This window comes from Ahaetulla prasina, chromosome 3, assembly GCF_028640845.1.
Source record: "Ahaetulla prasina isolate Xishuangbanna chromosome 3, ASM2864084v1, whole genome shotgun sequence".
Taxonomy (NCBI): domain Eukaryota; kingdom Metazoa; phylum Chordata; class Lepidosauria; order Squamata; family Colubridae; genus Ahaetulla; species Ahaetulla prasina.
The window spans coordinates 73,113,252-73,138,969 of NC_080541.1; the positions used below are offsets into that span (position 1 = coordinate 73,113,252).

A 25,718-nucleotide genomic window follows, 5' to 3' on the forward strand; every position below is an offset into this window, starting at 1 on the left:
AGATGCGAAGCACGGTAATTTCCAGTGTTATTTGTTTATGCAAGCAGCATTCTGCAAACTTTAGTGGTTGTTTCAGTTTTAAGCACCTTTCTAAATATACAAAGGAACAATTTCTGAAGGCTACTCAGTTCTCGCCAGCTACCAGCAAGAGGATGGCACTTGCCATATTAATGAGGAAAATATGCTAATTATTCCGAGGGCATGCTATGAAGAAACGTGCTACTGTCTTTTGTCTGATGTATTTTTCTCACTTGCCTAACTACAGTTTATTAGCCCCATTTAAAGCTACTTAGCTGGGAAGTCATCAGGCACAACACTCTATTCAGGGGTACCATACTGGGGGCAACAGAGAGGGTAAAAATGTATATATAATTACCATGGTTACAGCTCCCATCTTGATCCTCCCCCCCCCCAGTAGCTGCCTCTGATTCTATTTTCAGCTGAAGGGGAAAAAAACAATCAAGTCATTGAAGTTTTGAACATTTTAACTCACCTTGTTTTTGGATAAAAATCCTAAGCAATGGGTTTGCGCTGGAAACAGCCTTGAAGAAGTTGTCATCATTATTAATGGGAAGAAGATCCCCATGGATGTCAGCGTAGCCTATCATTACCGCCATGTTGGAAATATGGTGGATGTGAAGGAGAAGTTTGTAGAAATCTTCGAATTTTCCTGGCTTGAAACGATCCAGAGAAAATCGTCGAAATTCTGCTCCAAACTAAGGTCAAGGGAAAAAAGGAGAAATGACCATGTGTCAGGATTTTTTTAGGACTGCAAATGTAGCCCTCAGTTTACCCTTTTTTTATCCTTAAGCAGCATATACATTTTTTGCAGAGTTTTGTACTAGGAATAGTCCTTAATGACCACAATGGAAGTTGTTAAGCGATGCAATTGTTAAATAAAACATCACATGACCTTGCCAGACTTATGTCAGTTCTGCTCTGATCATTAAGCAACTTGCCCATGGTCAGTAAGTGAGACCTCCTGTGACCATAACATGATTTTACTGCCTGCTTTTGTGTTGACTTTGATTGTTGGAAGCCAGCTGTGAAGCTCACAATTAGCAATCACGTGACAGCAGGAATGCGGCAATGTTTATAAATGTGAGCCAACTGCAAAGTGCTCAAGTAGTGATCATATGACTGCAGGGACACTGCGATGGTCGTAAGTTTGAGGAGTGGCGATAAAGTTAGTTTTTTTTAGCACAATCGTAATTTGAATGGTTGCTAAACAAGACAGTTGTTCATTGAGGATTACCTGTATTAGCATTTATGATTTTAAAAGAGCAGCTAAAAATGTGAAAATTAATTCAGTGTAAAACTGATTTGCACAAAAATTTAATACTCCAACAACGAACTATAACGTAGAAGTTTCTCTTAATGTTTTTTTCCTTAATTTTATGGATTGATTCCTCTTACACCAAAAGCAGGATCAATGTTGTTAGAATGATTTCATACCTTTTATAAAACGTTTATTTGCATGCCGTCTTTATTGTTTTTCGATATAATAAGGCAACTGAACATATCCAACACACTTTCTTCCTCCTATTGCAATACTTCTACTCCCCACCCCCCAGGTATTCTGCTTCCTATGTCAACAATCTGTTCTTGTGATGCCACCCTGGTTTGATTTTATAAATTCTATTTCATTGGCGTCTTTCCCCAAATTGTAAAAAGCTTGACTTTAGTGACTCATCTTATTAAAGCAGTCACATCCTTTTTTCATATTCACACAAAAATGTGCAAAAAATGTGGTGCTTTCATGAGTAGGCAGAGAAATGCTGTGTTTACTCAAATTCAAAGCTTTTGTTCCATATCATTTCAAAGGATGCACAGTCTTATGCTATAAATGCCAGTATCCATTAATCACCTTTTATTATCCCCAGATGCTTCTGCCCAAAGATGGGGCTATTTCTTAGTTTGCCTTAAAGGGAAGCAATCTACTAACAAAGCATGCACTACATTTCTACTAGACGAAAAGGGCAACGTTTACGACATTCCTATGGAATATAATTTCCCTCAACTAGAGCTACAGACACTTAATGAAGACATTAGGGAAAATTAATTAAGAAAAAAAAGAGAAAGAATTGCTGTATGGTTAAGAAAAAACTCATTGTAACTTTAAACATCAGAGTAACTTAAGGACAACCAAGAAGAATGTTGATGAGAAAGTTACTACTAGTCTTTGCTTTGATCATCATCATCATCATCATCATCATCATCATCATCATCATCATCATCATCATAAAAAAAAACCAGCAACAATAAGAGAGTTGGAAGGGACCTTGGAGGCCTTCTAGTCCAACCCCCTGCCCAGGCAGGAGACCCTACACCATTTCAGAAAAATGGTTATCCAACATTTTCTTTAAAATTTCCAGTGTTGGAGCATTCACAACTTCTGCAGGCAAGTTATTCCACTTATTAATTGTTCTAATTGTCAGGAAATTTCTCCTTAGTTCTAAGTTGCTTGACTCTCCTTGATTAGTTTCCACCCATTGCTTCTTGTTCTACCCTCAGGTGCTTTGGAGAATAGTTTGACTCCCTCTTCTTTGTGGCAGCCCCTGAGATATTGAAACACTACTATCATGTCTCCCCTAGTCCTTCTTTTCATTAAACTAGACATACCGAGTTCCTGCAACCGTTCTTCATATGTTTTAGCCTCCAGTCCCCTAATCATTTTTGTTGCTCTTCTCTGCACTCTTTCTAGAGTCTCAACATCTTTTTTACATCGTGGTGACCAAAACTGAATGCAATATTCCAAGTGTGGCCTTACCAAGGCGTTATAAAGTGGTACTAACACTTCACGTGATCTTGATTCTATCCCTCTGTTTATGCAGCCCAGAACTGTTTTGGCTTTTTTGGCAGCTGCTGCACACTGCTGGCTCATATCTAAATGGTTGTCCACTAGGACTCCAAGATCCCTCTCACAGTTACTACTATTGAGCAAGGTACCACATATTCGGTACCTGTGCATTTTGGGTTTTTTTGCCTAAATGTAGAACCTTACTTTTTTCACTGTTGAATTTCATTTTGTTAGTGCCCAATGTTCAAGTCTGTCAAGATCCTTCTGTATCTTGAGCCTATCTTCTGGAGTGTTGGCTATTCCTGCCAACTTGGAGTCATCTGCAAATTTGATGAGTTCCCCATCTATTCCCTTGTCCAAGTCATTGATGAAGATGTTGAAGAGTACTGGGCCTAAAACAGAGCCTTAGGGGTTCTCCACTGCATACTTCCGTCCATGTGGATGTAGTTCCATTGAGGACTACACGTTGAGTGCGGTTGGTCAGCCAGTTACGAATCCATCTGGTGGTGGTGCTGTCTAACCCACATTTTTCTACTTTATCTAGTAGTAGGTTATGGTCTACTTTATCAAATGCTTTACTGAAGTCCAAGTAAATTATATCGACAGCATTCCTCTGGTCTACTAATTTTGTCATTTTGTCAAAGAATGCAATAAGATTAGTCTGGCATGATCTGTTTTTGACAAACCCATGTTGGCTTTTGGTTATTACTTTGTTTGCTTCTAGGTGTTCGGTGATTCGTTGCTTGATTATCTTTTCCAGAATCTTCCCCGGTATTGAGGTCAGGCTGATAGGTCTGTAGTTTCCTGGATCTGTTTTTTTTCCTTTTTTGAAGATGGGAATTGCATCAGCTCTTTTCCAGTCCTGTGGCAGTTCCCCTGTGCTCCAGGATCTTTGAAAGATATAGTTCAGTGGTTCTGAGATCTTGTCTGCCAGTTCCTTCTAAACCTTGGGGTGTAATCCATCCGAGTTATGTAATCCATAAATTGAAAGAGTTAATAGAAGCCAATAAGGATCCTCAACTTACAGCACTCTTGAGTTTGTTCAGGGATGTTAAAAGATATCAACCATGAGGAAGCAAGTTACTATACAAGCTTTGAGGCTGGAGATGTACACAAGAAATTTCACTTGTTAAGTGGTACTTTAAGGGGACTCAGCAACAACAAAAGGGAATAGTTGCACAAAACATACTGAATGCTCTAGAAGAATATAGGATAAAGATAAACCAATCATAGAGGTAAGAAAATAATAAAGCAGTTAGTACTAAAGAAGTATGTTCTGTCCAATAAAATCATCCATCCACAGAGATACATTCTCTCTCTCTCCCCCCCGTCATTCACACAGACACACACACTGACATAATAGCACTAACAGGAATGTGGTGTGCATTTTGCAATCTTACACTTTGGGGATAAGCTATTTCTTCAATAAAAATTATTTACTTAAAATTCAAACAGAATTACTATTGAAAAAGTAACCGATACATCATATTAGTACAGGGATCTCCAACCTTGGCAATTTTAAGACTTGTGGACTTCAACTCCCAGAGTTCCTCAGCCAGCAAAGCTGGCTGTGGAACTCTAGGAGTTGGAGTCCACAAGTCTTAAAGTTGCTAAGGTTGGAGACCCCTGTATTAGTATATGAGCCATAATTCTATATATTAATAGAGGAATGAGCTGCATAAACAAAACCAAAACATAACATCAAAACAACAGAAATGGAGCAGGCCTCTTTGCAATCAGAGATTAAGTACACCTAAGTGCCCTCAAAAATCACAGAGTGAAAATAACTCTTATTACATACTTTAAACTGCAATCATACAAAACAGGGAAGTTTAATTGTTTGCAAGCTTTCATTGAGTATTTCCCAGACCGGAAAGCAATAAAAAAAGATTCTGTGAAGTCCAAAGCTTGTAAAAGCTAAGACACGTAATGATCAGTGAGTGTAACAATTAAAAGGTAATGCTAGTCTCAAATATGTGGCAGAAAAACAACTCTTAAGCATCTATAAATTAAGAGATTTTGTAGAAAGCATATATCAACTTGAAACATATCCACAGGCCCTACGTGCCAAAATACCTTGTGAATTATAAGTTAACCATTCTTAGACTTAGGCCAAATGCTTTTGATTTAACTGCTCCCAACTATTTATTTTATGAAAAAAGGTTATTTCCATCCTTTTCTCCATAATTAAAGGCTAGTGCGCAGCAATGATATATCCCTACTCAGTATAATGCCAAACAGAATATCTCATAGCTGGTGTTTGTCTCTACTTTCTGAACTATATTCTCTGTTGCTTTGAACTTTCCTATCACTCAAATGCTAAGTAGATTTAGAAGGTTCTAATGTTTGCCTATCACACAGAAAACACTAAGACACCAGCCAGGACAATCCTTCATTACAGGAACTTAATCTACTTATTAGTGCAATTTTTAAACAATGAAATACAGTAATCTACTTTGAGCTGCTTACCTAGTGCAAACAACTCAAGTGCAACTACAAAGCTAAAGAGAGAAAGAGGAGGAAAGGCAAAAGTAAGATGAAAGTAATTTAGGTTAACAGTGCTACAAATAAGTGACTAAGAAAGTAGATTTATATACACTTACTTCCCAAAACAACTAGTTGTCATCATAGGAATCTCCTGAGTGTTTATCACTGTCTGGTTGGTTTGCAGTTAAAAGCAAAGAGAAACGACCAACCCATCCTAGCCCAAACGGAATTCTTGTCTATTTTCATATTACTTGAGTGCCAGCAATAATAAAGAGAGCCAAGCAGCTTATACAAAAATAAATTCACTGCAAAAGCTAATGCAATACACAAACATTAACGGAATCAAGACTGGTTTTATAATCAAATACAGGTAGTCCTCAACTCAAATTGGAACCAGACCAAAGCTGTTATTAAGGAAGACACCCAGGTGACTGCTACCACTACAATTCAACCACTCCAGGTTTTAGTATTAAATGATTTCATGGGTGATTAAGATTTAGTTAGAGTCCCACGTAAGGAGCATTGGGTGCCTTGGAGGGAGGGGGACACTGGGAGACTTCACTTAGGAGCTGAAAATCCTCCCTGCCAAAATTCAGGCAGGACTTTCAGACCCTGAGCCGAAAGACACTTGCTTGCAGCCTGCAGTGGGCCTCCGAGGGCCTCACCCAATCCTCAAAGGCACCCCATGCTCCATTCCTTACTGAACTGCCTCTCCATTCAGGAATGGATTGCCAAATCTAAGCAGGATTTCAAGCTCTGAGCAAAAAAGATAGTTGCATGAAGAGACATTTGAGAAAACTAGACATAAAAGAGACATCTCTCCTGTTGAATGCGGACAGTAAATCCTTCGGCATTTTAGATATACCGGAGCTGTATCCCAAAATAAGATCTTACATTTAGAAGGTCCATATTTTCTTGCTAGGAGCTTCTTTCTGCAACATCTTCCTCTCAAAAGTTAAGTCTGGTGGCATGAATATCTGGAAGAGTCCATGGACATATGTATTCTTCAGAACAAAGCAGAGCCTGTAGTAGGGCTGAAATGCTCCTGGTTCGGACCGGATCGGCTGATCCAGTAGCAATGGTGGCGGGTGGTTCGGAGAACCAGTAACAAAAATCCCTGGCTCCCCCTGACCATGCCCACCCAATGCCTAGTTGCCCGCTTCCCCGCTTGCCGCTTCTTTTAGAAAATGCTTTTAAAAGGTTAAAAAAGAGGCTCTGACGATCACAGCTGAGCCGTGTGTTCATCAGAGCCTTTTTTTTTACTTTTATAAGCATTTTTTTACAACCTATTCGGCCGAATAGGTTGTAAAAAATGCTTTTAAAAGTAAAAAAAAAAAGATTGCACATCACAGCTGATCACCCCCATGTACTGTTCTACTTACCCCATGCTTCCTTTTGGCATGCACTGCATGTGGGCATCTTGCATTTGGTGTGTAGTGCACACTGCAGCCAGTGAACCAGTAGTAAACCGATTTCACCACTGGCCTGTAGTGAAATTGTCCTCTCTCAAGTTGAAGGAACATGGCATCTTTTTCTAGCCCTCTATTGTGGGCGGGAAACTCATTATAGAATACTCTGGCTATGTTATAAGTAGCCTTGTTCCCAAGCAAGCATATGGAAGTTCCAACCAGCTATGTTCTTCTTTCTGAAAACTACCGGTACCTCCTAAATTTATGTCTCCTCTAGTGATGTTACCAGATCTCCAACTGGCAGATGATCTTAATACCTTTTTGTATAGATGCTGAACAAGAGGGGAAAGAACATGAAGCCCTAAGATATCCCACAAGGAGAGGCTTGCAGAGTGACTCCTCTCCCTCACAAAAGCCCCCTAGAACTGGCCTTAAAGGAAAGAAGAGAACTACCATAACTGTGGTAGTACTGTGCCCCTCGCATTCATGATCTATGGCGCTGGTCCAAAAGGATAATGGAGTCAGTAGTATCCAAAGCTGTTAAGCGATCAAGGAGTACAAGGATGGATGCATCATCTTCATCCTGCAATTGCCGCAGATCACCAACAAGAATAATCAAGGCTGTCTTTATACTGAAACCTGACTGAAACAGGTCTAGATATTTCACTTCTTTCAAGTTCTTTGCAACTAAAGCCCAGCCACCTTCTCAATAATCTCCCCTGTTTCATCCACATTTCAATATTTAACAAGTGAAGAGAAATGTCTATGGAGATTCTCAGTCATCCAGGTCACGATTGTCTTCGGTTTCAGAGCTTCTTGGATGAGAAGTGAAATGTCTTCGACGAAAAAAACCCCCAGAAAGTCCAGTTGCCTCTTTAAAAAAACACATTTGGGACAAGTGACGGGGGAAATGGAGAATTTTAATCAAATTAATCCAAACTGCATAACCCAGTTACAGACTCCCTAATCAGCATAAAGATAAAGTGAAGCAGTGGTGACATACTATTTATTTTATTATCATTATTTACTGATAATGACCATGATACAGTCATCAACACACAAGGTACACTAAGCAATATAAAATATATTCCCAGCAATAGAAATTGAGCCAGGTTTTGTAATTGCTCAGGAAGTGGCCTATCCATTAAGAAGAAAAAGGAGTAGCTTCTCTTCTTTGGCTTCTTAAACTTTGACAAATTTCATCGGAAGAACAGTGAAACAACACACAAGAGACTGATCAACTCCCTCCTTGTGAAGAGGCAAATGTATTCTTGCGCTGGTGTGCTGTTGGATCTCCTTTCTAGCAGTGATAACAGCACATCAGATCTTGCAAGAATAAAAGCTCTCCTATGATTTTGCCCATAAAGTATTGGCAAAATAATCTGCATTTAGAAACAAGATATCCCAAACAAGACTGACCTAAACAGAATTTACATCCTTCTGCAGGGTGTTGTCAACCTTCTTATTTCATGTCTTGTCAAGGTTCTTGCAAAAGTCAACTCAAGTATTGGCCTGATAGGCTACAAAATTCTAGATCCAAATGTACCCTGATATCCATAATCACAAGAAATTGTCTTGAAAGTTGGGGGCAGGGTGGTGGTGGAGAAAAGAGGCTGGGGAAGTTTCAAAGATTAAGACAAGATCTCAAGCAACAAAGTACGGCCCATGTGAGCCTTTACAGAAATTAAGCCAAATTTCAGCCTCAACGAAGAATTGCAAATGCAGCAGGGGAACCTGAGCAAAGCTTTTAAACATTTACACTAAACAGCTTTGAAAAGTCCCAAGTTATAATTACAGATCCGTGTACCATAAGCCAAAGAAGTCATTATCTGAGCTGTATAAGTCTTTCTTTCCCAGCTGCCTTATACAATTTGCATGGCGCAGAATGGCACTCATGAGACTAATGGGCCCATATGGAAGCAACCCTTAATTGTTCATTCCATGTAGCTGGTTTGAAAAGAGACACTCAAATATTTTAATACTGGGGGTTGAATTTGCCAAGCACGATGCAACCAGCTAGGTCTTTCCCCCCCCCTTTTTTAAAAATACAGCTACTTTTGTTCTGTTGTGATTGATGACTTAGACCTTACTCTTTACAGTAAAGCCCACTTGGGCTTAGAGAGGAGAGCTGCATTATCCGCATACAATAGAATGAGACAGGTCTATTGGGCAGCACAGGGACGGGGTGAAAATTGGATTTTGACAGAGTACGCAACAAGGCATTAATGTGGAACTAAAAAAGGGACAGGCATCAACATGCAACTTTGTTTTATTCCATTCTGGAGAGGTATTGAAGAAGACAGAAGGGCCCCGAATGTGTTCCAGCAGATTCGCACTCGATCAGTTTCATGTAGTAAAAGAACGGATTACAGAATCCCGGAAAACGAGACTGGTTAATGGAGGAGGCAGTCAATTTTATAACCCAAAGCTTGTTCCTGTGGTTCAAGTCAAACGCTTTAATAGAGGCAACATAAATTTGACAAGTTTGTAAGAGATTGGAAGCCATTTTGTGGAGTTTCTGCATGTGAAAATATTGTACATCAATGGACTGTTAACAGAGGGTTTTGAAGATTAGTGTAACTTTTTGGGTGAACAGAGATTGGGTCGATTTGATTGACAGACAATAGAATTTTATATTTGGGGTATTTTGTTAAGAGATTGTGATTTTAAATAGTAATTTAGTAATATAGATGGGAAAATTTACACCTATTTATAGACTCATTGAGCAAGAAGGAGAATCTATTAGATTTGTTGGAATTATATTTATCAACAAGGACAACAGGTAGTCCTTAATTTACAACCACAGTTGAGCCCAAAATTTCTGTTGCTAAGTGAGACATTTGTTAAGTGAGGTTTTTGCCCCATTTTACAACCTTTCTTGCCACAGCTGTTAAGGCAATCACTGCAGTTGTTAAGTTAGTAACACGGTTGTTAAGTGAATCGGGTTCTGCTTGTCAGAATGTTCCAAAGGTGATCACATGACCCTGGGACACGTCAACTGCCATAAATATGAGTGAGTTGCCAAGCAACTGAATTCACAATGGATCCCTCTTCTCTTCTTTTTTAAATGGTGAATGATAAAAGACCTTCTCCAGTCTGCTGAGATCTGAAAAGATCTGAAATCTGAAAGAAGCCGCTATAAAGGAACGCACTTGTCACCAAGCAGTGCTTGCTTATACCAAAGTTCAGTGAAATTCTCCAACTTTCCCAACTTCTTGCTCTGGTATAAACTGTAAAATGAATTTGAAAGTTCCAGAGGGAGAAACAGGAAAATGAACATGCAGAAGCAAAGCTCCAAGAAAATCCAAGTATTGATACAACTGGGGTAGCAACTAGGACCAGGGGTAGCAACTACTAGGGCAGTGATGGTGAACCTTTCAGCACCGAGCACCAAAACCAGAATGCGTGCATGTATGCACGTGCCGGAGTTTCAGAAACCCAAAGACCAGCTGGTCTTTGGGTTTCTGATGATCTGTTGTGTCTCGTCCAATCTCACCTCACCCGGGGTCTTCTTATCTGCTTCTGAACACGAAGGAATGTTCTAGTATGCCTCCCGGCCCCAGCCCTGGCTCCATGCCCAGACAGGCTGAAGAGGAAGAAATACCTCCAGCCCCCAGCTCTGGCTCCATGCCCAGGCAAACGGAGCAACTAGACCCCTCCCCCTCCTCCACAGCATGTGAGCCTGAGGGAGGTCAATTACCAACAGCTGCCGACTGGAGTGACTCTCGCTCAGAAGACTTGATAGGCGGAGGCAACAGAAGGAAGGGAGGGGCAGGCCTGGATAAGTGCTCAGTCATGGAGCCACACCCCATGGCCTATATAAAGGATCTGCTTTCTGGCATTCTCTGAGTCAGGCAAAGTCTAAACATATCTTGCTGAAGTCACTTTCTGGTCTCCTGCCTGCCCTGAGGACTTTGCTAGGACTTTGGCAGAGCTGCAGAGGCACGCCTGATTCGGATTTCCCTGACCCGGCCGTCAGCGGAGGAGTGGGACACGACATGATCTGACGCACGCATACACTTGGTGCCGAAAAGGTTCGCCATCACTGACATAGGCTATATTGCAATATACTTGGTCTTTGGGTTTCCAGTATGCGCATGTGTGCCGACCAACTGGTCTTCGGGTTTCTGGTGCTCCGGCATGCACAAAGTAAGCCAGAAACCTGAAGAGCAGCTAGTGACAGCGCGTGTGCCCACAGAGAGGGCTGTGTGTGCCACCTCTGGTATGCGTCCCATAGGTTCACCATCACGGTACAAGGGCATATAGCTCAGGAATTCTGGGACTTGAAGTCCACAGGTCGTAAAACTGCCCTAGTCACCCACCCCTGGTGTAGTCTTACGATCAACAACTGAGCCCAAAATTTCTGTTGCTAAACAAAACTGTTCTTAAGTAGGTTTTGCCCCATTTTATGACCTTTCTTGCCATAACTGTGAAGTGAATCACTGCAGTTGTTAAGTTAATAACCACAGTTGTTAAGTGAATCTGGCTTCCCCATTGATTTTGCTTGTCAGAAGGTCACAAAAGCTGATCACCCGAGCTCAGGACACCGCAACCATCATAAATATGAGTCAGGTGTCAAGTGTCTAAATTCTGATCACGCGATCATTGGGATGCTGCAAGTGTGAAGACGGTCACAAGTCACTTTTTTCCAGTGCTGTTGAAACTTTGAACAGTCACTAAACGAACTGTTATAAGTCGAGGACTATTTATAGTGACCATAACTTTTCAGCAGTATCATAGCATCAGATAACCTTTTGTTATAGAATTTGCACCGGCAACTGTAGAATACACTTAAAGCAACACCAAGGACTCCGTCACCAAAGCAGCCAGGACACCATCTCAGGAAAGGGAAAAAAAGTACCTATTCGTTTGTATCAGTACAAACTCAGTGGTGGGATTCAGCTGGTTCTGTCCGGATCGCGCAAACCAGTAACAGTGACTGCAGGAGGCTCCACCCACCCACCCGCCTGGACATAATGCGCAGAAGGCCGTGTGCATGCACAGAGGTGGCGTGTGCACTCACATCTGCAAACTGATAGGGAAGGTAAGTGAATTCCACCTCTGTACAAACTTTAATAGCCAAAGCAGAATGCACATCTTGGTCTGTCCCTAATTATGCAGCACATACGGAAACCTATTTAAAAGTAGAAGTTTCGGATTAATTTTTGCTGTCCCAGCTGTGGTTGAAACAATCCTGCAGCAATGCAAGCACACAAATTCCAGATCTGAAATAAGGAACCAACAACTGCTACCTTGCTTTTATTTAAGAGCAACAGAAATATTAGAATTAGAATTAGAATTCTTTATTGGCCAAGTGTGATTAGACACACAAGGGATTTGTATCCAGTGCATAAGCTCTCAGTGTACATACAACAATAGTGATAGATCATTATCATAGTCATTGTAAAAATACATTCATCATAAAACATTAGATACAACGCTTAGTGATAATCATGGATACTAAGTAAGCAATCAAAATAAATCATACTAGGAGACTAAGAAAACAATATAAATCGTAAGATACAAGCAACAAAGTTATAATCATAAGAATATAAAGAGATAGGTAATAGGGAAGATGAGAATAATGATGGTAATACTGCCTTTTTAGATAGTTTGACAATGTTGTGGGAATTAATTGTTTAGCAGAGTAACGGCATGGGGGAAAACAACTATCCTTGTGTCTAGTTGTTCTCGTGTGCAGTGCCCTATACTGTCGTTTTGAGGGTAGAAGTTGAAACAATTTATGTTTCACGATGTGAGGGATCTGTAGATATTTTCACAGCCCTCTTTCTGGCTCGTGCAATATACAGGTCCTCAATGGAAGGCAGGTAATATACAGGTAATCCTTGATTTATAATGATAATTGAACCTGTGATCCTGGTTGTAGGTTATGATTGATCGTTAAGCAAGTCACCTTGTGACTGTGCTTGATTTTATTACCTTTTTTGAAGCAGTGAGTGAATGCCATGCTTGTTAAGCGAAACCATTGTTTGCTATGGGGTGTTTATTACTAGAAACTGGAAGAAAATACTGGTTTTGGCAAAAGCTTCAGAAACTGCGGTCACATGACCATGGGATGCATGGGATGCTGCAAATGGCTGTAAATGCTGGCTTGTTGCCAAGCTCCCAAAATGCGATCATGTAACTGTAGGGGTGGGGGCCAGCCACCAGAGCTTTGAATTCTAATCGTAAGTAGCTTTTGGGTGGGTCCATTCCAACTTTGAACACTTTCTATATGACCAGTCATGAGTCATAAGTTCAGGACTAGGTAACTTGTCGATCAGAAAAGTCGACAATTCAGCAGTTCAAATCCCTAGTATAAGTCTCCTGTGTGAGCAGGGGGTTGGACTAGATGTCCTCCAAGGTCCCTTCCAACTCTGTTAATGTTAAAGATTGTTAAAGATTACCTTACATAAGGCAATATGGTTCCTGTTTTAACCTAAAAACCACACTTTGCATTTTAAAGGTCAACAGATAGTTCTTAAAGGGTTAAATGGGTTTCCTGCAACCGCATGACTTCCAACCAACCAGAGGGCAACAGGTTCAGGGATCATTTTTACCTTCTACTCTAGCACTTTCAGCAGTTCCCTAAATAACAGTTATCTTGATCTAGAAGAATTCTTAGGTATGACAGTTGTGTTTTAACTTGTACTAAAAGCCAGAGGTTTCATATTTCCACATATCATCATATAATATTGAGTACTCAGAGGAATACAAGACGTTCTCTCACTTTTTAAAGAGAATGTTTTTAACATAGTACCTTATTTTTAATAAAGTGGATGCCCAACGAAATAGTTATCTCCTTGATTTCTGAGCACAGATCAAAGACTTGTTAGATTGGTACTGTAATGGTTAAAAAGGTTCTTTATGTTATTTTAAAACCAGCCAGAGCTTTCTAACAATTTATAGGTTCAAGAAACTATGTACTTACAAAAATTAGGAGAGACATGACACGGTCACATGTAGCAGAATTAAGACTTAAATTAGCAGGCTGTATTAGTAGCTTTAGAAAAAAATGTGTTATCAAGCAAGGCAAAACAGATACATGGCTTTGATGCTGCTCTGTCTTATTAGGGCAGGATTGCCAGTCAACTACCGTATTTTTTAGAGTATAAGACGCACCTTAGTTTTTGGGGAGGAAAATAAGAAAAAAGCTGATTGGCAGGTGGATTACCCTCCCGGAATACCCCCAATCAGCTGTTCCCAGAGGTGAATTTTAGCAACAGGTTCCTTGGTTGTGAGCTCTGTGCCTTGCTTTTTTTGGCTTTTTTTTCAGCCTCTGAAACTTCTGAAACTCTGTTTCAGAAAAAACTTTTTTCTGCCTCTGAAAGCCTCCGAAACAGCTTCAGAAAAAAAAGCCTCTGAAGCTCTGTTTGGGGGCTTTTTTTCTGAAAATTGTTTTTTAATGCTTTTTTCAGCCTCTGAAACCTCCGTTTGAGAAGCTGAGCGGGGCTACATTTGGAATATAAGACGCACACAGATTTTCACCCTTTTTTGGGGTGGGTGGGGAAGGTGCATCTTATACTCCAAAAAATACGGGTAGTTGATTCCAGAATACATCAAAAACACTAAGAGCAACATTTCACTTCATCCAAAATAATGTAAACATCACGAAAATGGACACCCTTCGATCACACCAACAAGATTTGTTACAGGTCACCTTTACGACTCTGGCATTCCAACTCTTAGGATATACAAGAATGATAATCCAGGAACAAACAATTAAGAATGCTTGAAAAAATTGATTTTTAAAAATTCTCGTACCTTTCCGTCACAAATTATGTAGATAACAATTGACTTATTGTCCAAATCATGTAGCATCTTGATGGTCTAGGACAGCTTTGGGCTCAAAAAAAAAATCCTCCTAAAATATAGCTTAATTAAATTCATTAGTTTAACCTTTTTCTCTTAAAAAGAACCCAGGGATTCAGAGTGAATGAAATGGGCTTTTGAGTGGACACATAAAAAAAAATGACACCAACTCAAGACAGATTTTAAAAAATTGATAACAACCCCAATAATTAAAATATGGTTATCTTTAAAGACAAGAGCAGCTTCAAATATTTTGTTGGAACAAAATATTTGTTCAAACAACAATAGCAAAACATGCAAGGATGTGTCAGTAAACTGCTACACCCAAAGATGATTAAAGTTGAAAGATAAGTTGCAATTAAAGGAGGAGAAGTCACATGTGGTTTTTCTTTTAATAAGAGCCCGGTGGTTTTGTCTATTTTTAAGATCTTTCCAAAGGAGGCTAGCAAAAAGATTCAGCAAACAGACAAAATGGATCACAGAAGAGAGGTCTCAATTTAGAGTCTACAAACATTTTTCAACCTTGCAAATTTCTCAGTTTTCTTATTAGGAAAGCCAGTGTCTTAACAAGTTTAGGATTCAAATTCACATGTGGCCCTTTGGAGGGAGGGAAGAAGCAGCAATTAGGACATGTGGATTCCAGGTCTCATTATAAGGAAGCTCTTCCAAAGTATTATTCCATTTTTGAAATGGAATATCATTTTTCATTGAAAATAGTAGGACTACAATAATCAGTTACAATATAATTTCAGTTGTTTCAATCCCATCTCAGGATTGCGCCTCATGATGAAGATATGCCTTATAAAATGTATATTTATATCAAAAACTAACAAACAGGTTTTTAGACAGTCTCCATGCCCAACTTTTTAATGAGCCACTGATGGCAGTCAAGTGTTCCAACAGCTGTTCTGTGTTTCTTTTTTCATTTTCTTGATGTCTCAAAGACACCAAGCATCAACTCCTTAAGAAAGACAGAAAGACAGAATATTGGTTTACACATATTTTGCATTCCACAATTTATGGAATAATACAACACTGGCTGATTTATTACATGCATAACCCAAATTTCTTCCAGGAGGTAGGGCAATTTATCACCACATAGCCCTATGAGTTAATACTAGGCTGGGCTGAGTGACTAGTCAAAAATTATTGAGTAAATTGCCATGACTCAGATGGACTTGCTCCAAACTAGCTCCTCTTTTAGTCCAACACTTTCACCACTACATTCAGGTTCACATATCATATAACAGGGGTGTCCAAACTTGGTCCCTTTAAGACTTTTGGACTTCAACTCCCAGAGTCCCTCAGCCAGCAAAGCTGGCTGAGGAACTCTGGGAGTTGAATCAAAAGAAGCCAGGGTGAAAGCAATACAGGTAGTCCTCAACTTACAACAATTCCTTTAGTGCCATTCAAAGTTACAATAGCACTAAAACAAATGACTGATGACTGTTTTTCACACTTATTAACAACCACTGCAACATCCCCATGGTGATGTGATCAAAATTCAGACCCTTGGCAACTGACTCATATTTATGACCGCTGTGATCACGCGATCATCTTTTGCAACCTTCTGACAAGCAAAGTCAATGGAAAGCCAGATTCACTTAACAACCCTGTTACTAACTTCACAGCTGCAGTTATTTTATTTATTTATTTATATTTATTTATTTATTTCGTCAAGGATGTATTTTATGACAGATACAAGTGTAAACATAATTATAAATACATGTAAAGGGTATGAATAAAAGAAAACATTAGGACAGGGATGGTAGGCACGCTGGTGTGCTTATGCACACCCCTTACAGACCTCTTAGGAATAGGGTGAGGTCTACAGTAGACAGTCTAAGGCAGGGGTGTCCAAACTTGGTCCCTTTAAGACTTTTGGACTTCAACTCCCAGAGTCCCTCAGCCAGCAAAGCTGGCTGAGGAACTCTGGGAGTTGAAGTCCAAAAGTCTTAAAGGGACCAAGTTTGGACACCCCTGGTCTAAGGTTAAAGTTTTGGGGATTTGGGGAAGAAACCACAGAGTCAGGCAGTGCATTCCAGGCATTGACCACTCTGTTACTGAAGTTGTATTCTCTGCAGTCTAGTTTGGATTGGTTTACCACGAGTTTGTATCTATTGTGTGCTCTTGTATTGTTTTGGTTGAAGCTGAAGTTGAAGGTTGAACTTAACAATTGGCAAGAAAGGTTGCAAAACGGGGCAACACTCACTTAAAAATGACTCACTTAGCAACATAAATTTTGGCCTCAGTTGTCTTAAGTCAAGGACCACCTGTAACGTTAGTGAAATGTGAACCAAGCTTAAGAAAGATTACCAACCATCACTGACACATTACTATTTCTGTCTATTAAGAAAACAGAACTACATTGTCCCACAATTAACTGCTAAGGACATGGCTCTTGGGGTGATCAAAGTCATTTCAATGTGGCATTCCATTCTCTCTCTCCCCCCCCTCCCCAAATCCAACAAGGTAATCAAGAACAGTATTAGCTTCAGTTCTATTAAACAATTATTCAGTTCTATTAAACAATCTAGGTCAGGGGTCTGCAAACTTGGCTCTTTTAAGACTTGTGGACTTCAACTCCCAGAGTTCCTGAGCCAAGCAAAGCCAAGCAGAGCTGGCTGAGGAACTCTGGGAGTTGAAGTCCACAAGTCTTAAAAGAGCCAAGTTTGCAGACCCCTGATCTAGGTGAATTGCTAATTTGAAGTCTAGCCATCTGGTGGCATAGAAAATTGGAATGTGAAAAATAAATTCAGTCCCAGAACCAGGAAGGAGAAAATGCAGATATTCCATGTCAACAAAAAGAAAAATACAGTCCTTTCAATGCCTTAATTCGGTGATCAGATTTCTGTGACCGCTCTTGCACTCATGGGGATATTTGTTCTCTCAATATTTTACTAAAGCTACTTTGTATTTTGAGAATACAAAGAGTATGGAGAGTAATTTTTTTCAGTTCCTTACAGAAAGGTCCAGATTCAGTTACAGTGTATATTATTGAACTGACTTAGGTCTGTAATTCTTTCGTTTTTCAAAAATAAGAAGAACGTAAAGATTCACAATCCTATTAAACTCAAAAGCCCAAGAAGACTGTAAAATGCACCCACTCACACCTTTTTTTTTAAAAAAACTAAAGCATTAGAGGGCAAGGAAGAAAGGGTGAGCTCTCATTCTGAACTTTCTAGTTTCCAGGACAGGTTTTAACAAGCTTTAGTGCTTACAATTTAGAGCTGATTTAACCTCCATTTAATTTTTAAAGAATGACATCATGAACATCTGCCAGGAAGACGAATCACACATGCTAGGTGGCATTTTGACCCGCATCTGATCTAGAATAGTCTCGCCAATGACACCATTTTGGGGTTTTATAATGCTTTCAAATCCTTTGCACTGCTCCTGCTAATGCTGTTTCAGATTGTTACCGATATATATGTATGTTTCACTAACTGTCTAGACCAAGGGTGTTTTGCTGGCTGGGGAATTCTGGGAGTTGAAGTCCACCAGGCTTAAAGTTGCCAAGCTTGGAGACCCTTGGTCTAGACAACACCTTAGATAGCCAATTCTACCAATTTAAAACTCAAGATGGATCACTGCTGAATGCTCATGTTGATATACTTTAAGTATTACACAACATTTAAGCTTTGCATATTATAATAATGTTGCTCTTAATAAGCATATTTTCCCAAGACGGGCCTATTCGTTCATTCTGATCATCAAATTGTCCAGTTATAGACTAGAGAAGACACAGGTCTCAATCACTTATGTACACTTTCTGTTTGACTTACTACTTCTGTATTGTGGCTATACATTTTAGGAGACCTGTTTATAAATTCATTTTCTGCTGGATATTAGGCACAAACAAAAATATCTTCATTTATCAATGAGACTCAAAACCTTTCTGAAAGATTAATACACTGTAAGTCAGCCCAAACGGGGCAGGTGAACAAGAGGAACATTATGAAGGGGAAACATTATTACCCGTTATGATAAGCAGATAACTCAAATATGCTCAAAACTATCCAGTTTTATACAAGTCTGTGCTAATTAAAACAATGTTGATGCTCCACAAAAATAAAAGAAGCCTGGTAGGATAAGATTACGGTTACCTGACCCAATGCTATGTTGTTCTACCAGTGGCTAATCAGATGCCTGATAAGCAGGACAGGAAGGCTAACACAGCTTCCTACGTATGTTTCTCCAACAATAAGCTTACTGATTCTAATCCTGAAGATACTATCCAGCAGCCATGACCAGAAGTCACTGGCAGACTTAAAATCCACATATATTTATTTGACCACCATTTAAAACTGGACTAATTATGATCTTGTGGAGGTGATTTCCAAACTTTAAGTCTGTTTTGTGTAAATTTTCTCTCACGAATCTCTCACTGCAGGACTGAAGGCCTCAGCAAATGTCCTCAGATTATAGCACCATGAAAGGAAGAAACTACTGTACCTTTTCTCTATATGAGGCGTGATGTAGCTACATTGCTTTTTAACCTGAAGAGATTTAATTCAGCAGAAGTTAAATAATACACTTGAACAATTAACAGAAGTTGACGGAATGCTCATTGGGAGTAAAGAATGGGTCTTTCCAGAAAGATGACAATAAATGGCTTAAGAAGCAGATTCTCCAATTAAAACAGAGATAAAAATCCATTCTCATACATATGTTTTCCCATAGGCAAGCCTTTGAATGTTTTTTTTCCCCCATGACAAGAGCAAGGAATACCATCATTGCCTGGAGAGAAGGATAAAAACAGGACAAGCTAATCTCTATCATCAGAACTGGTTTACTAGGAATGTAGTTGAGTGAACTTAGACAGAACTATGTTAGCTTTTTGGTCAAAACAATATTTTCTTTATCTTTCTAAACAATCTCTGTCCTAGCTTCTAGGCAAGTCACACCAAGCCTAGTATCACAATCTCACACCACTGATTCATTTTTAAAGCACATTTTTTTCCTTTCATTTTTGTGGTCCTTTTTAATAAGAAAGGGAAGATTCCATCAAGACCCACAGTTAATAAAGTACTGCCTTTGTTGTATTCCTTTGTGTTCACTCAGACAGCCACAGACAACCCTTAGAAAACATTTGTCACTTTGCGTGATAGAATTTCGGCAGAAAAGGAATATCTGCCACCTGGTAATATCTAGATACAGGTAGTTCTTGACTTACTACACAGTTGTGCCCAACATTTCGGTTGCTAAGAGAAATGATTGTGAAGTGAGTTTTGCCCCATTTTGCTACCTTTTTTGCCACAGACGTTAAGTGAATTACTGTTCACTAAGTGTTAAAGTTAGTAACACCCTTGTTGAGTAAATCTGGTTTCCCATTGCTTGTCAGAAGGTCATAAAAGGTGATCACATGATCCCAGGACACTGCAACTGTCATCATACATTCCAATTGCCAAATGTACCAATTCTGATCACATGACCGTGGGGATGAGCATTCATAAATGTGAATAACAGTCATAAGTCACTTTTTTCAGTGCTGCTCTAACTTCGGTCAGTAAACGAATGGTTGTAAGGACTAGCTGTACTTCTCATATCATTGTAGTAAACTATCTAAAAGCACACCATCAGCTAATGTCAATTCTGTACAATTTAATTCTTCGGGAAGAGTAAAAGAAGTCCAGGTTCATTTGACTTAACTTGTACTTCAGAGAAAGTTTGCCACAAGCAAGCAAAAAAGAGGTTTTTTAAATAAAGAATATTCTAATTAAAGCAACTATTATGAAGAATACATTCAGTATTAGCATTTATAAACCTCCAGTATTTTCCTGAAGAATTCAGTTATTCAAATGATATCATGCGTAGCACACATTTTTGAGCTCATGGGCCATTTTCAAAAGCAACTGATCAACATTCTAAATGTATTAAGATTATGGAATTAAAGTATTATACAGGTAGGTGCTGAAAACTGCAAGTCGGCATTACACACCGTCCAGAGGCTACCATACGAGGACAAATTATGCATTGTAAAAATCACTTACAGGTGGGAGACACATTCAGTGTAATCTACTGGATCCCCTGCATGGACTGCCACTATGACTATGTAGGACAGACCGGGAGGAAGCTAATCACCAGATTGCAAGAACACAAGTGAGCGGTCAGATGAGGAGACCAGTGGTGGGTTGCCCCGGTTCGGTCGGTAATAAAACTGGCAGGAGGCTCCGCTCACCCACCCAGATGTCATCATAGACAATCTGCGCATGCACAGAAGCTTCTGTGCATGCGCAGAAATGCAGTGTGCGAGCAAGCGAAGTGTGCGATCCCATTGCGAACCGGTAGTAAAGATAAGTATAACCCACCCCTGGAGGAAACCCAAACTCATTTGTAGCCTCACACTGCAATGAATAAGGACATATATTCAATTTTGCAGCTACTAAGATTGTTGGATGAGCAGGCACAAAAACAGCCAGGGAAGGGATTGAAGAGTGGGAGACAGGCCCCTCCTCAGTCAACAGGAGTGCTGATTTACCACCAGCTTACCAAGTACTTAGAAGGCAAGGCTAAGCAGCCCAAGGAAGCTTAATAGCCAGCCATCAACACCCGAATCACACAACAGGCACCATATAAATACCACATACAGAGTAGCTCAAAGCACACACTCTGCTAGAGGGAAGTTCCCTGAGGATGGGCTCCAGCACAAGTCTGAAAGCTTGGGAGACTAAACCTCTGACCCAGATTGGATCCTGCAGATAGTTTTTGACTTGGGACTGTTTAACAGCAAACAAAAAACATAGCCTTGGAAAAAGTGACATATGACCCCTGTCCTCAAAGCTGTGAGTGTCACACCATCCCTGCAGTCAAGGGGTTGCAGTCTGGGCAGGTGGCAACCTGCTCGCTTTTACGATTTTTGCAGCATCTTGCAGTCACATGATTACAATTTGCTACCTCCCCAGGCCAAGTCAGTTTGGGGAACTCAGATTTGCGTAATAACCACGTGGTTCACTTAAGGACCATGTGATTTGCTTAATGACTGCAGTGATTTGCTTAAATTACTATGGTAAAAACAGTTGTCAAATTGAGTCCGGTCACATAACAACTTGTTTAACCACTGCATCCGTTAGCAACCAAAATTCCAGTCCCAACTGAGGTCAGAAGTCAAAGAATATTTGTTATCAAACAATTAGGTTTTTTTCCCAGTGAGAAGGAGAAGTCAGCTAGCGGTCCCATCTTTTTAGCATAAGAAAGGATTTTTAACCACGCAAGAAACGTTTAGTACAGAATACGATAATATTCAGGGATCTATGTTTGTTTTCAGCAGTTCTTCTCAATAAGATTCCTTCAAAGTATTTCACATTGTAACTTCTTTCATCCCCTGGTTAGTACCGTCTATAGCAGTGGTGAAATCCTCCCTCCCCCACCCCCGGTTCTATCCAGCTCACTGAACCAGTAGCGCTGGTGGCGGGAGGCTTCGCCCACCCACTGGGATGTCATTACATCCGGGTTTTTTACCATCTGCACATGCGCAGAACAGGTGTGCGCTCCTGCGCTCCCGTTTCTGAACCAGTAGTGAAGGTAAGTGGATTTCACTGCTGGTCTATACTCAGGGATAATGGAGGTTGCACTATAGGTAGTACATAGGGTAGTCTATTAAGGGCCTATATATATATTTATTCATTCTAATCCACAAATTTGGAAGGGGGGAAAGGCAAGGCTTTGCTCTCTTAGTAGCAAAACAAATACTAAAATTCAGAACTTTGCAATCTCCATTTATCTTATCTGAAGGAGAATTTTAATCCCAGCATACTAAATTCTACTGTCCAGAATGCAAAGGTGGTGTAGTCCAAGGACTTGGTGTGGACTTCACAAGGACAAGAAAAGTTGATCAGATGGCTGCAGAGAGTAAGTAGAATGTAAGTCAGCCAAGGGAATGCAGACAGGCCAAGGACAATATAATTAAGAATGGCCAAAACACCTGAGCATGATAACATCTTCTAGAGTTTGGAAGACAAATTGAAATGACCTTTCTTGATGTTTTTGTTGACAATTGTATCTTTTAGAGCAGCGGTCACCAACTGGTGGGGAGATGAGGAGTGGCTGGGAGGGGAGGGGCGAGTAGAGGCTGGCAAGGCGTCCCTCGATGTGAGTGCCATCGAGTTGGCCACGCCCACCCAGTCATATGACCACCTAGCCATGCCCACCCAGCCAGTCATTAGGCAGATCATATTAGTGGTCCGCGGGATTTAAAATTATGAATTTAGTGGTCCATGAGGTCTGAAAGGTTGGTGACCCGTTTTAGAGAGCAGACAAAGCCATTAGCAGCATCACCTATACTTTGCCTGATCTTAATGGATAGGAAATACACTGTTGTGGAAATCTGGATTATTATTAGGAAAAGGTGTCTGTCTAACTATCCATGTAAAATTAAATGTAGAGAGCCAATTTGGTATACAAGTACAGGTAGTCATCGACTTAACAACCATTCATTTAGTGGCCATTTGGAGTTCCAGCAGCACTTTGCCTTACAACCATTTTTCACGAGAATGTAGCAGCATCCCCATGGTCACGTGGTCCAAATTCAGATATTTGGCAACTAATTCATATTTATGACGGTTGCAGTGTCCCGGGGTCATGTGATCATTTGCAACCTTCTGACAAACGAAGTCTATGGGGAATTCATTTAACAACCATGTTATCAACTAACAGCTGCAATGGTTCACTTACTGTAACACCTGTGGCAAGAAAGGTCGTAAAATGGGGGGAAACTTGCTTAGCAATGGACATTTGGTTGTAAGTCGAGGACTACCTGTAGCCCTTACAAATGGCCATTCATTAAGCAACAATTTGAAGTTATGATGGCACTCAACAAGGAAATTTACAATCGGATCTCAAAGTTGGGGACCAGCGCAGCCTCCACGCAATTGCAATTTGGGCGCTCGGCAACCAACTTGCAATTTTAATGGTCATGACACGTCAGTCACGTGACTCCAGTTTATGATCTTCTTTGCCTGCTTTTGGCAATGAAAGCTAAATGGGAAAGCTGGCAAGACGTCGTAAAAGGGCAATCACATCAGTTTGTGTGGCTGACGGGAATTCTGGGAGTTGAAGTTGTCAAGGTCGGACACCCTTGGGTTAGATAAATGCAATATTGGGCGGAATCAACTTAACATTCCATTTACTAGATAACCCCCCCTCCCCCCCCAATTCAATAAACTTTGGACGCAAACGACATCCAAATTATGCAAAATATGTGCATGGATGCAAGTGACATCATTACCGAAATGGCTTCCATCATAGCAAATGACCTAAATTGCCACAAAGGGCATACTTTGGATTTCAGGAGGAAGGAGCATCCCCTCTCCCAATCAGTGCACTAAATCAAGGGTCTCCAACCTTGGCAAGCTTTGCTGGCTGGGGAATTCTGGGAGTTGAAGTCTGCGAGGCTTAAAGTTGCTAAGGTTAGAGACCCCTGCACTAAATGAATGGTTCAATGATATTTCCAAATTTCAAGAAGACATTAGTCCACTTTATTCTTGCTTTGATCAGATCTCACCTTGAGGATCCCTTGAGGACTGTATCTAGTCCTGGGCACCACATCTTAAGGACTCAGAGAAACTGGACCAGAATCAGAGAAGGGCAAGGAGGAGGGCCAGAGGACTACAAAGTCAATCCGATGAAGAGAAATTAAAGTAGCCAGCTATGTTTAGCCTTGAGAAGATATGATAGCCCTCTTTTAACTCGCTGAGGGGCTGCCACACAGGCTTGTTCCCTCTCATTACAGAATGCAATATCTAGAACCACAGGTAATCCTCGACTTATGACCACAACTGAGCCCAAGATTTATGTTGCTAAGTAAGAAATTTGTTGAGGTTTGCTCCATTTCACGACCTTTCTTGCCACAGTAGTTAAGTGGGTCACCACATCTTAAGGACTCTTAAGTTACTAACCTGGTTGTTAAGTGAATCAATGGCTTCCCCATTGATTTTGCTCGTCCAAAAGTCACTAAACGGGATCACATGACTTTGGGACACTGAAACTGTCATAAATATGAGTCGGTCGCCAAGCGTCTGAATTTCGATCACGTGACCAGGGGGACGCTGGGACAATTATAAATGTGAAAAACAGTCATCAGTCACTTTTTTCAGTGCTGTTGTAACTTTTAACGGTCACTAAATGAGCTGCTGTAAGTTGAGGACCACCTGTAATATGTTTAAGTTACAAGAAGACACGGTCTGACCACATTTGGGTGATGGAGGAAAGGAAACTTTCTATTACAGATAGTCCTTGACTCACAACCATTTCTTTAATGACGGTTCAAAGTTACAAAAGCACTGGGGGGGGAAAAAAATGACTTATGAACGTTTTTCGTACTTACAACCGTTGCAGCAACCCCAGGGTCACGTGATCAAAATTTGGATGCTTGGAAACTTGCGTGTATTTATGAGCGCTGCAGTGTCCCTGGGGTGCGCGATCACCTTTTGTAACCTTTTGGCAAGCAAAGTCAATGGGGAAGCCAGCTGATTCACGATCCTACTAACTGCAATGATTCACTTAACAACCGTGGCAAGAAAAGTGGTAAAACGGGGCAAAACTCACTTAACAATGGTCTCAACAGAAAAACTTTGATCTCCATTGGGGTCATAAGTTTAGGACTGCCTGCATTAAGAAAAGTTTGGTAGTGGAACCAGTTACCCAAAGAAATGGTGTGATCTCCTTTAATAATTGTGTTCAATTTAGTGTCCTGCAAGGAACAAGGGAATTAGCCTCCTCAGCCGAAATGTAGCTCCTCCCAAGTCTATAATGCTATGAGTAAAAACTTGCTTAGATCACACAGGCTTCGGAGGCAAGTTATTTGGTGTGACACAATGGAAGACCTTCTCACTATGGCAACAGCAGGTCTCCTCATGCTCCGATAATTGGTTCGGTCTTGAAATGAGTATGTCCTTCAAGTTCTCCATGGTGTCAAATGAACCTCTTTACCAGGTTGACTGAATGTGGACAGAAAAGGGTTTTCATCCCCAAACAGGCTAGATTAAGGGCACCTTCTTTAAGCCCTGCCCTCCCTCCCTCTTCAACGCCCATCATTTCAAACCAGTTTGCCTGGATACAGAGAGAGTTTAGGTTTCTACATCTAGAAGGCATCGGCTTGGGAAAGGATGATAAAGGGATTGGAGGTTCTTCCCAGGAATGAAATGCTTCAAAGTTAAGCACGTTTTTCACCTAGGAAAACGCGGAGAGGCCAGAAAAGACAAAAGGAGACA

At 40.4% G+C, this 25,718-nt stretch overlaps 1 protein-coding gene across 2 annotated transcripts in view; it reads right to left on the reverse strand.

Moving 5' to 3' along the window:
* PARD6G (par-6 family cell polarity regulator gamma) overlaps positions 1–25,718 on the reverse strand; it is an 85,391-nt gene that overhangs the window by 56,431 nt on the left and 3,242 nt on the right. Inside the window, exons 1-2 of one of the 2 annotated variants that reach the window (XM_058177664.1) lie at positions 3,005–3,123; positions 494–716 (exon numbers count right to left, since the gene is read on the reverse strand). In XM_058177664.1, coding sequence (XP_058033647.1) covers positions 494–617 — 124 coding nt within the window. In that variant the 5' untranslated portion in view covers positions 618–716; positions 3,005–3,123. Of the gene's footprint in view, positions 1–493; positions 717–3,004; positions 3,124–25,718 lie in introns of those variants that run through there. The other variant, XM_058177663.1, reaches the window with a different exon arrangement.